Here is a 14,050-nt window from a genome sequence, read left to right as displayed (position 1 = left end):
TCAGTCTTGATATCTTAAATGAGTCTATGTCACAGACCATGTGACATAGTGACTCAGTCACTAAAATGTGACTCAGTCACTTAAATATATTTCTAAATGGATGAGAAAAAGCCTAACATTAATACCTCCACTTGTTAAAATTAAAGCTATTTCACAAATCTGGCACAGCTGATGCTTCTAATGTACAATGTTCGTCAAATGGCCCTTTGCAGAGTAATTCTGCCATAGTTTGCATGTGGGTCTCTTACCTAACTGGACCACTAATTCCAGCTCCCAGCTTCTGAGTCCAATTGATATTGTATTCCTCTAAAATAGAGGTTTCCTATTAAAACAAAAAAAGGGAGGGGCAGACAATGATTCTCCAATTAAAAAAACAAATAATTGAGCAGGGTGAGACAACCTTACCACTCAATATCTCATCTTCTAAAAGAAACTGATACTAGGGTTTTGCATTCTTTTGGCTTTATAATTAGGTATTTTGTCTAAATGACTTAGGCACTGTTTTCCAGCACAAGAGAAAGCAAACACTTTTGGAAAAGAAGAAATTCTTCAGCTCATCTACAGGTCCATTTGAGTAGATACTCAGTGTTTTTCGGGGAGGGTACAGAGTGTGAGAGGAAGATATTCTTTTAAAATGCTTCACTACTGAATATTCACTTACTAAAATGGTCAGTATATTTTCTGAGGTTCCAGAAAGACTGGTCTCATACATGCTTCTATGATACTGAGGCCTAAACCCTTGAACAAGCTGATCAAATTATTGGAATAACTAAATGATTTTAATCTTAAAAGTTCAAATAAGGTAGTAGTGAATATAATAAGTTTATCTAATTTTCAAGTGTTGTATTCATTAACTGTATTTTTTATAGTTTTCAATTGTTTATTTACAATTTTAATAGCTTTCAATAGTTCCAGGTATTGTCTCTATGGTTTAGTGGAAGTGTTTATGGAATTCCTGTCTAAACACTGTATGTTGAACTTCTGTTGCCATAGGCTTTCAGGCATGAAAGCCATCCATATATTTAAGTTGTGACAGGCTAAAATTCATTTTTCAGGGTTCCACAGGAAGAAAAGGAAATCAAATGGAGACCTTGAGAAAGTAGGCTGGGACTCATGACACTTTCAAATTGTTTTCCTGCAAAATCTAGTAGAATCCTGATTCCCAGTATATGGGAACAGGATATCTGTCCATGTAACACACACTCATTGAGCAACTGGTGTGTGCCAGACACCAGACTAAGTTCAGAGACAAAAACAGAACTTCTGCTCAATTAATATGCAAAAATACAAAATAAGCTTGGACTGGTCATCATCTCCACTTTTCTGATACCCAGTTCTTGATAAAAGTTCTCATTATATAATAAATGCTCAATAATTGGAATGAAAGACCAGAAAGGTAGACTAAAGCCAAATGAGAGAGGGATATTAATTTGGGAAAGATCAGTAAGATCATTACACAAACTCCCTTCTGAAAAACTGTACTTCAGGGTTAAGGAGCTTGTCAAGGTCACACAGTGAGTTACAAGCACTAGTAAGACTAGAATCTAAGCTTTGGCTTCTTCCCTAGCACCATTCTAGCTATTAAAGGTAACTGCCTTACACTGAAGATTAGGGACAAATCTTGCCCACTCAGGGAGGTCCCAGGCTCTGCCCCAGTCACTACCTCCTAAACAGAATTCAAACCTACCCACTTAACTTGCCTCCTCCTTCATGTTTCCATGAGTAGACTGTTTGAGAAGACAGGAGGAATACAGGATTGGGAAAGAGGGAGTTGGGAGTATAGTCTAAGCTTCATGGTAGAGTAAAATCATTTGCTAGACCTCTCCTTCTTCTCAACTCTAATGAATATGTACATTCATAGGAGATTCAGGAGAAAGAGTTTTTTTCCATGGAATTATCTGTCATAAACAGATCAAGGGACTATTCATTTGCACAGTTCCTGGGATGTGAAAATAACGTTAGACCAAAGTCACTGTGCTGGTGCTTATTCAGATGGTACTTTACCTGATACACAGCCAAGACTATTCAACTTGGAGAGGTTCTGACAAGAGTTTTAACACTTGACTTTACGGGAAGTAAGAGAGGCACTACCAGGCCTCCCTACAGCTCTGATTTCTGAACCCTGTTTTCCTTACACCTCTTGTCCTCTTTTCCAGGTTTAGTTCTCACTTTTGGTGATGGTGCCATAAACATTAACCCGTCTAAGTCTTCAAGAAGCCCAACTGGGGAGGAGAAGTAACACTCTCACATCTGTCAACTCTTCTATGTGTAGATGGCTTATTTTCTCACATATTTTAATGACAAAGGAGAATGTAGGAAGGCATAATTCACTGAAATAAATTATATACTACTTCAAAGGCATCAATGAAAAACACTGAATTCTGCTAAAGAAATATAAATACTACCTTAAATTAATAAGGATATGAATACATGGAATGAAGTAATTCTTCTAAATCCTTCCAAGGGCCAGGAAATCACGACCCACAGACAAAACTATCCATTGTCTGTTTTTGCAAATAATAGGAATATTTGTGACAAATACAAAAAAGGTCCAACTACAGCTGTCGGTAAGACTTATACTTTAGATTCAGACAAGCAAACGAGTTAAAAAGATTTCAACAAATGGTGCTGGGGTAGACTATCCACATGCAAAGAACAAAGGTGGATGCTTAATCCTATATACAAAAACCGAAAATGGATCAAAGACCTTACTGTAAGACCTAAAACAATAAAATTCTCAGAAGAAAACATAAGACACAAGTTTCATAACATTGTATTTGGCAATGATTTCTTGGATAAGACACCAAAGGAACAGGAAATGAAAGAAAAACCAGATAAGATGAAGATGAAAATCTAAAAATTTTGTGCATCATAAAACACTATTAACAGTAAAAAAGGCAACCCACATAATGGGAAGAAAATATTTGCAGATCAAGTATCTAATAAAGGATTAATACCCAGAATATACAAGAATTCCTAAAACTCAACAAAAAAACCCAAACCACCTGATTCAAAACTGGTCAAAGAACTTGAATAGAGGGGCACCTGGGTGGCTCAGTTGGTTGGGCATCTGCTTTCAGCTCAGGTCATGATCTAGCCTGGGATCAAGCCCCGCATCAGGCTCTGTGCTGAGCGGGGAGTCTGTTTCTCCCTCTCCTTCTGCCCCTTCCCTGTTCCTTCTCTCTCTCTTGTTCACTCTCTCTCAAATAAATAAAATCTTAAAAAAAAAAAAAAAAACTTGAATAGACATTTCCCCAAAAATATACAAACGCCAATAAACACAGGAAAAGATGTTCAGCATCACTAATCGTGAAGAAAATGCAAATCAGGGATCCCTGAGTGGCGCAGCGGTATAGCGCCTGCCTTTGGCCCAGGGCGTGATCCTGGAGACCCGGGATCGAATCCCACGTCAGGCTCCCGGTGCATGGAGCCTGCTTCTCCCTCTGCCTATGTCTCTGCCTCTCTCTCTCTCTCTGTGTGTGACTATCATAAATAAATGAAAAAAAAAAAAAAAAAAGAAAATGCAAATCAAAACTCCAATGAGATACAACCTCACACTCATTAGGATAGCTACTATCAAAAAACAAATAAACAGGGATGCCTGAATGGCTCAGTCAGTTAGGAATCAGATTTTGATCTCAGCTTAGGTCTTGATCTCAGTGTTGTGTGTTCAAGGCCCACACTGGGCTCCACCCTGGGTGTGAAGACTGCTTAAAAAACAAACAGAAAATAACAAGTGTTGGTGAGGATATGGAGAAATTGGAACCCTTGTGCACCGCTGGTGGTAATATACAATGGTACATTTCCAATGCCATAGAAAACAGTATGGCAGTTCCTCAAAAAAATTAAAGATAGAATTACCGTATGATTCAGCAATTCTAACTGTGAGTATATACCCCAAAGAACTGAAAGCAGCATCTTTAAGAGATATTTGTAAATCTATATTCATAACAACACTATTCACAATAGCTAAAACATGGAAGGGACCTAAGTGCCTGTATACATATGATGGAATATTATTCAGCCTTAAAAAGTAAGGAAATTCAGAAATATGCTATAATATGGAAGAATCTTGAGAATATTATGCTAAGTGAAATAATTCAGTCACAAAAAGACAAATACTGTATAACTCCATTTTTCTAAGGTGCTTAGAGTAGTCAATATTATAGAGACAGAAAGTAGAAAGGTGGCTGGTAGAGGCTCGGGGAAAGGGGCCACGGGAGTTACCATTTAATGGGTACAGAGTTTCAATTTTACAAGACCAAAAAAATTATATGGATGGATGGTGGATGGTTGTGCAACATTATAAATATATTTAATACCAGTGAAGCATACACTTAAAAATGGTTATTTGGGCAGCCCCCGTGGCTCAGCGGTTTAGTGCTGCCTTGCCCAGGGCGTGATCCTAGAGTCACGGGATCGCATCCCACATCGGGCTCCTTGCATGGAGCCTGCTTCTCCCTTTGCCTCTGTCTCTACCTCTCTCTCTCTGTGTGTCTCTCATGAATAAATTTAAAAAATTAAAATTAAAAATAAAAATGGTTAAAATGGTAAATTTTGTTACAAGTAATTTTATTACAACTTATTAAATGGAAAAAGAAGGATCCCTGGGTGGCGCAGCGGTTTAGCGGCTGCCTTTGGCCCAGGGCGCGATCCTGGAGACCCGGGATCGGATCCCACGTCAGGCTCCCGGTGCATGGAGCCTGCTTCTCCCTCTGCCTACGTCTCTGCCTCTCTCTCTCTCTCTCTGTGTGACTATCATAAATAAATTAAAAAATTAAAAATAAAAAAAAATAAATGGAAAAAGAAGAGGATGGAAAAGATATACAATGAGTAACCACAGGAGAGCTGAAGAAACTATACAGACAATACACAAAATAAGACTTTAAAACAAACTGTTGGGACACCTGGGGTGGCTCAGCACTTGAGTGCCTGCCTTCAGCTCAGGGTGTGATCCCAGTCCCGGGATCGAGTCCCACATCGGAGCCTGCTTCTCCCTCTGCCTCTCTCTGTGTATCTCTCATGAATAAATAAATAAAATCTTAAAAAAAAAAAAAAAGATGTTAATAGAGAGGCACTTTTTAAAAAGATAAGGTCAATTCACCAGGAAGATATGATTATAAACATATATGCAGGTCCCAAACAACAGAGTTCAAAAATACATGAAGCAAAAATTAACAGAATATAGGAGGAAAATAGATAATTCAAAAATAGTATTTGGGAGCTGCCCAGGCGACTCAGTGGTTTAGCACAGCCTTCAGCCCAGGGCCTGATCCTAGAGACCCAGGATCGAGTCCCACGTCAGGCTCCCTGCATGGAGCCTGCTTCTTCCTCTGCCTGTGTCTCTGCCTCTCTCTCTCTCTGTCTCTCATGAATAAATAAAATCTTTAAAAATAATAATAATAGTTGGAGGAGCACCTGGGTGGCTCAGTCGGTTGTCTGCCTTCCACTCAGGTCAGAATCTCAAAGTCCTGGGATTGAGGCCCACATCCAGCTCCCTGCTCAGCAAGTAGCCTACTTCCCCCTCTCCTGACTGCCACTCTGCCTGCTTGTGCTCTCTAAAAATTAAATAAAATGACAATAATAATAATAATAATAATATTTAATAATATTATTGGAATCCCTAAATAACAATAATTTAATAATGTTATTGATTATAACATTAATATTATAAATGTAATTATTAATATTAATAATATTTAATATTATTGGAATCCTAAATAATTTATTATTATTATTATTATTATTATTATTATTTAGGGATTCCAATACTGCCACCCTCAATAATAGAAAAGCCAGACAGAAAATCAGCAAGATGTAGAAGATAACACTGTCAACTGTATGTAGAAGATAACATGTCAAGATAACATGTCAACTTGACTTGACATCTATAGAACATTATATCGGACAGCCTAGGTGGCTCAGTGGTTTAGCACTGCCTATGGCCCGGGGCGTGATCCTGGAGACCCGGAATCGAGTCCCATGTTGGGTTTCCAGCATGGAGCCTCCTTCTTCCTCTGCCAGTGTCTCTGCCTCTCTCTTACTCTCTCTCTCTCTCATGAATAAATAAGTAAAATCTTAAAATAAAAAAAAAAAAAACACCATATCCAACAACAAAGGAATATACATTCCTCCCAAGTAAATATGGAATATTCTTTAGGATAAACCATATGCCGGATCATAAGTCTCAACAAATTTTTAAAAACTGAAATTATATAAAGTTCTTCAACCACCAATGGAATTAAGCTAGAAATCAACAAAAATGTAAAAATTACATAATACAGGACAGGACACCTGGTGGCTCATGGTGGCTCAGCAGTTGAGCATCTGACTTCAGCTCAAGTCAGGATCCCAGGGTTAAGGGATGGAGTCCTGCACTGGGCTCCCCGCGGGGAGCCAGCTTCTTCCTCTGCTTATGTCTCTGCCTCTCTGTCTCTCTCATGAATAAATAAAAATAAAATCTTTTTTAAAATTGGGTAATACTTCTAAATAACCAATAGGTCAAAGAAGAAACAGGGAAATTATTAACAGAAAATATTTTGATCTGAATGAAAATAAAAACACAATACAGTAGTCCCCCTTGTCTGTCCCAAGACTCCCAGGGGATGCCTGAAACCAGAGAGAGTACCAAATCCTATATATACTGTTTTTCCTATATATACATATCTATGATAAAGAAAGATCACAAATCAATAACGTAAGCTTCTATCTTGAAAAACTAGAAAAAAAAATACTCAAGGTAAGCAGAAATAATAAACACTAAAGCAGAAATCAATAAAATACAAGACAGAAAACTCAAAACCAAAAGTTGAGTCTTCAAGATAACCAAATTAACAACCTTTGCTAGACTGACAGAAAAAAAGATACAAATTTTTATTAGAAATTAAAGAGGGCAGCCCGGGTGGCTCAGCAGTTTAGCTCCGACTTCAGCCCAGGGCCTGATCTGGGGACCCAGGATTGAGTCCCACATCGGGCTCCCTGCATGGAGCCTGCTTCTCCCTGTCTGTGTCTCTGCCCCCCCCCCCCGTCTCATGAATAAATACATAAAAATCTTAAAAAAAAAAAGAAAGAAAGAAAGAAAGAAAGAAAGAAAGAAAGAAAGAAAGAAAGAAAGAAAGAAATTAATTAATTAGAGAGGGAGCATCACAAGTGACCTTAGAGGAATCAAAGCATTATAAAGGATCACCACAAACAACTTTATGCCAAGAAATTAGACTTCTGGATGAAATGGACAAATTTTAGAAAGACATATAAATGACCAAAACTCATTCATGAAGAAATAGAAAATCTGAGTAAATCTATAGCAAGATACTGAATTAATAACAACAACAACAACAAAAATCTTCCCACAAAGCAAAGCCTAGGCCCACATAGCTTTAGTGGTAAATTCTACCAAATCATTTAAAGTGCAGTTTCTCAAGCTCAGCATCACTGACATTTTGAAGTAGGTAGTTTTTTGTTTGAGGTTGTCCTGTGCATTAAGATGTTCAGGAGCATTCCTGGCCCCTACCTGCACTGAATAACCATGTCTCCAAACATTGCCAAATGTCTTGTGAGAGGCAAAAATTGGCCCCTATTGACAGCTATTGATTTAAAGAAATAATACCAAACCTCCACACAAATTCCAGAAAATAAAGGAGGGTATACTTCCCAACTCATTCTGAGGCAAATATTACCTTCATATCATAGCTAGACAATGGCATCACAAGAAAACTACAGATATATATCTCTCATGAATACAGATGCAAAAATCCTCAGCAAAATTATTAGCAAACTGAATACAGAAACATATAGGAATAATTTTACATCAGACTAAATAGGTTTTATACCAAGAATGCAAGATTGGTTTAATATCTGAAAATCAATTAATGTTACTGTATACCACATTAAGACTAAAGAACAAAAACTATATGATCAACTCAATAGATAAAGAAAAAGCATGTAACAAAAATTCAATTCAACACCTATTCCTGATAAAAACTCTCAGCAAACAAGGAATAGAAAGAAACTCCTCAATTGGACAAAGGACATCTACAAAACCACTTACTTAGTCTTTAATGCTTTCCCCCTGAGATCAGGAACAAGGCAAGATGTCCACTTTTGCCACTTTCACTCAACATTGTACCTGAGGTTCTACCCACGGAATAAGGCAAGAAAACAAAATTAAGAGGATACATCCTGTAAAGGAAGAAGTAAAACGGTATTTATTCACTGAAGACATGATTTTTATATGTAGAAAATCCTAAAGAACCTACAAAACAACAAAAATATCTAGAACTTAGCAAATGTGGTAAGGATGCAAAACATAATATCAAAATACAGAAATGAACTGTATTTCTACACATTAGTGACAAACAACCCAAAAATGAAATTAAACAATTCTTAATAGCATCGTAAGGAGTAAAATATTAAGAATAAATTTAAAGAGTACAAGATCTATATACTAAAAACTACAAATACATTGCTAAGAGAAACAGGAAAGCCCTAACAAAATGGAGAGCTATACCATGTTCATGAATTAGAAGACAATATTGTTAAGATGGCAACTGTCCCCATACTGACCTATAGATTCAATGGAACCCCTGTCAAAATTCCAGCACAGTTTTTGGAGAAATAGACAGCTGATTCTAAAATTTATTTGGAAATACAAAGTACTTGAAGAGCCAATATAATTTTGAAAAAGAGAAACCATGTTTGTTCTCATACTACTCAATTTTGAAAATTTACTATAAAGTTTCAGTCATCAAATTATGATACTAGTATAAGAATAGTCATATTGATCAATAGAACAGAGAATCCAGAAATAAATTCACACTCTTATGATCGACTGATTCTCACAAAAGGTAACAAAGTAATTCAATAGGCAAAAGATGGTGTTTTCAACAAACTGTCCTTGAACAACTGGATATCCATATTAAAGACAAACAAAACCTTAGACCTTTATGTAACACCACATGCAAAAGTTAACTCCAAATGGATATTAGACCTAAATAAAGAACTAAAAACTGCAAAATTTCTACAAGAAAATATAGTTGAAAAATCTTATAATCTGAGCCTAAGCAAAGATTTCTTAGCTATGACACCAGAAGCATAATCCATAAAAGAAAAAGAAAAAAGATCAACTGGACTTCTTCAAAATTAAAACCATTAAAAAGTGATAAGCCACAGACTGGGAAAAACATTTGCAGATCTTATATCCGATAAATCACTTTTATTCAGAGTTTAGAGAGAACCCTTACAACTCAATAAGACAACTCAATTTAAAAATGAGTAAAAGATTTTAATAAATACCAGGAAAAAAAATACATGAATGGCAAATACATGAAAAGATGCTCAATGGCATTAGAATCAGTTTTTACTCAGAGTATATAAAAAAACTCTTACAACTCAGTAAGACAAATAACCCAACTTAAAAATGGGCAAATGATTCAAATAGACATTTCACCAGAAAAGATACACAAATGGCAAGTAAGCACATGAAAAGTTGCCCAACAATATTACTCCTTAGGGAAATGCACATTAAAACCACAATCAGATAAAACTACACAGCCACTAGGACGGCTAAAATAGAAAGATTAACAATACCAAATATTTGTCAGGAGAAAACAAAAACAAGGGCAGCCTGGGTGGCTCAGCGGTTTGGTGCCTGCCTTCAGCCCAGGGTGTGATCCTGGAGACGCAGGATCGAGTCCCACGTCAGGCTCCCTGCGTGGAGCCTGCTTCTCCCTCTGCCTGTGTCTCTGCCTCTGTCTCTCTGTGTCTCTCTCATGAATAAATAAAGAAAATCTTAAAAAAAAAAAAAAAAGGAGAAAACAAAAACAAAAGCAAAAAACAAAAGAAAGTCCCCTCAAACACTACTGGTTTGTTTGAATAATGGTAGAACTACTTTGGAAAGTTTTGTAGGTTCTTAAAAAAAAATTAAACATAAACTTACTGTAACACCCAGTAATTCCAAACCTAGGTATTTATCCAGGAGAAATTAAATATTTCTATAAAAACTTATACAGTCAAGTTTTTTTTTTACAGTTAAGTTTTATCACTTTGTTTATAATAATTAAAAACTGGAAACATCTAAATGTCCATCAACTGGGGTGAATAAACAATAAAAACATTACTCAATAAAAAATAAAGTCCTAATATATGCACTAACGTAGATGAACCTCAAAGTATTATAAGCAAAAGAAGCCAAACACATATGACTATGTATTATACAATTCCATTAATTTGGAATTTCCAGAGACAAAACTAGTAGCAGAAACCAGATCAGTGATTGTCTGGAGTGGGGAGTGGGAATAAAGGCAGATGACAAAGAAGCAAAAGGAACTTTCTAGGGGGGATGGAAAAAAATTTTTTTAAAGATTTTATCCGTTTATTTATTTAAGACAGAGAGATGGAATGTGAGGGGGAGGGCAGAGAGATAGAGAATCTCAAGCAGGCTCCACGTCCAGCACAGAGACCAATGCGGAGTTCAACCTTACAACTTGAGATCACAACCTGAGCCAAAACCTGGAATAGGATGCCCAGCCCACTGAACCACACAGAAAGAAGCCCAGGATGGAAATATTCTAAAACTGGATTGTGATGATAGTTGCACAACTCTGTATATTTATACACTTATGAGTAAATTTTATGGTATGTAAATTATACTGCAATTTGAAAAGTAGTTTTTAAAACTAAGGAAATGAAGTTTCACTAAGTTCATCAAATATTAAGAACTCTGCCATATACAATAGAAGACGAATATGTAAGACAATCCCTAATCCCAAAATGCTCACTCTCCATGTTTAGCTAAGTGCCTTAGGAATAGTGAAGTCATGGGTCTATGGGAGAAGAGACAGAAATGAGAAGACAGAGCCTATGGTAGTTGCCTTGGCCCTATCCTAATTATTTTAAAGAGTAGTAGGATGAGATGTTAAAGTCTAATCAGGCTGTTCTTAGGTAGTCAGGCAACAGAAGTTTAAATGGGCTGACTAGAGCCCAGGAAAACAGCTTTTCCAGCTGAACTCCAATGGTCTGACTTCTCCATTGGGGGACATCCTCAAGAAAGCAAAACAACGAATACAATACAATGCCACAGAAGTTTTATTTGATGTGATGTGATGTGATGTGATATGATGTTGGTTTGCTTCCAAGGGAGCACTGCCTATTCAGTACTGGTTGTCAGATCAGATATTTTCAACTCCACTAATTTGTACTGATTGAGCACACCCAAACTAGGAGGAAGCCTCACCTGTCAAGTACATGAAGGAGAGCTAAAAAAAAATTTAAGTAAATCAGATTGGGCAATAGTGACCAAATGAAGAAATTATGACTTTCTTAAATGACTCTCCAGTTGCTATGAGCTAACATTCATCAAGTTCTTATTAAATGTTAGGTATTATTGTAAGCACATTTAGATATATTTGTTCATTAAATCCTCAAAAAACCCTATGAGCTGTGGAGTGTTTTTCTCTCCTTTCTATGAGTGAGGAAACTATGGGGCAAAGAAGTGAAGTGACTTACTCAGGGACACAATTAATGAATGGCAAGGCTGAGATTGTAACCAGAGTCAACCTGGAGAAACTATGGTAACCACAATGTAACATTGCCTCTCAATTTATATATTCACCCACAAAAACTGTTCCTCTTCTGTTCAAAGCTCCCTAGAGTTCCTCTGCTACTCAAAGTCAAAGCCAAAGTTCCTACAATGGTCTACAAGTTCCTATGTGCTCTAGCTTCTCATCACCTCCCTAAAACATAATCTACACGGACCCACTGCATTCACTTTGCTCTTCCTGGATCACACAAGACTTGTACCTACATCAGAGCCTTTGTATCTGCTGTTCCTACTGCCTGTAATTCTCTTCTCTGAGACAGTGGTTTGCTCCCTCATTCTCTTCAGACCTCTGCAATATGTCACCTGTTCAGGGAGGCCTTCCCTGACTCTCTTCCTAAAATAGTACTCATCCTTTTTATACTTAATTATAACCACCTGGCAATGTTTATTACCTAACTCCACCATCTAGAATATAAGCTCCATGAGAGCAGGGACATCTAGGAGTTTGGCTTTGCACCCTCAGTGCCTAAGATAGCACCTGGCAAAACACGGACAATCCCTGAACTTAAAAATCTGCCACATATCCTCTGATCCCAAACCCAGTCATAAAACTTTAGGTAACAATTCATGACCCATACCAATAAAATCCAAACCAAAAGAAAAAAAAAAGTAGCCTTTTAGAACCTTTCTATTATTTAAAATTTAATCTTCCTTAATATGTAGGTTATATTTTTATGCCTCCTTTAAAAGGTGAAGTTTCTTTGGAATGACTGATGATTTCTATAAACTTTACTATACAAAAAATTGTTAGAAGTGTAACTTCTTAACCATGTCTGGATGGGGAAAATAACCCCAAGTTGCCAAAGGATGCCTGCCCCTCAAGCGAAAATGAAATTCTTAAATGCACTGACTTAATACTGCAAAATGAGTAAATAATACATATCAAATTTCGGGCTCAATTTACATAAGACTCTAATCTGCTAGCTACAGCTAGAAAACTTTCTGTTAGTATAGCTCAAAGTTTGCCTGTTTAAAAAAAAAAAAAGGCAAAAAAGCAGATTTTTAAAAACTTTTCACTTTATTTGGGTCACTTTGGAACACATATTTGCTTTGTGGTTGTTAACAGAGAAGTCACAGAACACCATTAGCTCTTCCTCAATAAATTAAATGCTCCCTAGGAGAGGAAAAAGGAAAAGGGGAAGGAACATATGCAAAAGTAAGAACACCATTTGCCAAAAGACAGGTTTTGTAAGAAGGCGAACCACTCCCTCTGAAACTGCAGGTTTCCAGGAGGCTGGTTTCAAACGGAAAGCGATGGGTAAAGTCCAACTCTCCACGTACTGCTGCCGATCATCCGGAAACAAATACTGGCGGCACCAGGGGAGTGGAGTGATCGCGAGTGGAGCAGTAGGGTCCCCTCCGGCCCACTCATACCCTATCTCCACGCCACTCACCTTCCGTTTTAGAAGAGCACAAATCACATCCCTGCTTTAACCAAGGAAGTCAGAGGAACTCGGACATCCCTCCCTACACAGACACACACCATTCGCCCCAGGGCTGTAAAACGCAGTCCACCGAATCTGGGAAGACCGAAACCCGGAGTCGCTGGAATCTCTCACTTCAAGTTCTCTCCGCTTTCTGAGGCTGAGCCGAGAGGAATGTCACAGGGACAAAGAGGGGAGGAAGGGGGCATCTCCCCCTTACCTTGATGGCTTTCTCCATGTCGCTCTCCTCGGACATGCTCCGTAGGGCCTCTACGGCCGGGAGCGGCGGGGGCTGCGCAGCTGCCGGGTCCCACCGCAGCCGAGGGAGCAAGGGGCTCGGAGCTCGGGCCCCTGGGCCTCGGGGAGACCGGCAGCAGCCGCCCCCAGGGACCACCGGGGATGGGGGCCCCGGCGCCGGCTCCGCTTCGGCGGGCAGCTCTAGGCTGGCGGCGGCGGCCCCCGGGGACAAGCCTTTGTGCTGGGCCCCGCGCGGCCGCCTCCCGGCTTCATCCCCGGCCGGGGAGGCAGGCGGGTCCCGGGGCAGGGCGAGGCGGGGAGGGTCCCTGTCTAAGGCGCTATGCGCAGGCCTCGCGGGGCCGCCGATTAGGCCCGGGCTCGCCAGGTCCTAATAAGGAACCTGCGCCTCCGTCTCCGCCGCCGGCACCGCTGCGAAGCCGAGGCCGAACCCACCGCCGCTGCTGCTCCCGATGCCGCTTCAGCGCCACACATCGCCGGGACACCCGCGCGGGGCAGCCCCGCCGGCCGCCCGCCCGCCCGCCGGCGCTGTGCGCCGCCTGAGCTCCGGGTCGCCCCTCCTGCCGCCCGACTCCGTGGCCCCACGGCTCCACGCGCCCCTCGCCGCCGTCCGCTGGGGTTTCCGAGCGCCCCCAAACCACGCAGTTGGTTGGCAGGCGGAAGCCAGGGCCTCCTCAGGCTGCGCCACACTCGGGACAGGCCCCGGGGCCCTCCGCAGCGCTGGCGCCGCGCTGATGACGTACTGCGTCTGGCCCCCGGCGGGGCGGGGCGGGGC

At 39.7% G+C, this 14,050-nt stretch overlaps 1 protein-coding gene across 1 annotated transcript in view; it reads right to left on the bottom strand.

Annotated features, from left to right (window-relative positions):
• MAPKAPK5 (MAPK activated protein kinase 5) overlaps positions 1–13,800 on the bottom strand; it is a 39,070-nt gene extending 25,270 nt beyond the window's left edge. Inside the window, exons 1-2 of the mRNA XM_072802555.1 lie at positions 13,241–13,800; positions 249–322 (exon numbers count right to left, since the gene is read on the bottom strand). Of these exons, the coding sequence (XP_072658656.1) occupies positions 249–322; positions 13,241–13,276 (110 nt within the window). The 5' untranslated portion in view covers positions 13,277–13,800. The remainder of the gene's footprint in view (positions 1–248; positions 323–13,240) is intronic.
• Positions 13,801–14,050: the final 250 nt, after the last annotated feature.

Source organism: Canis lupus, chromosome 27, assembly GCF_048164855.1.
Source record: "Canis lupus baileyi chromosome 27, mCanLup2.hap1, whole genome shotgun sequence".
Taxonomy (NCBI): domain Eukaryota; kingdom Metazoa; phylum Chordata; class Mammalia; order Carnivora; family Canidae; genus Canis; species Canis lupus.
This window is presented reverse-complemented; position numbering and strand designations above follow the sequence as displayed.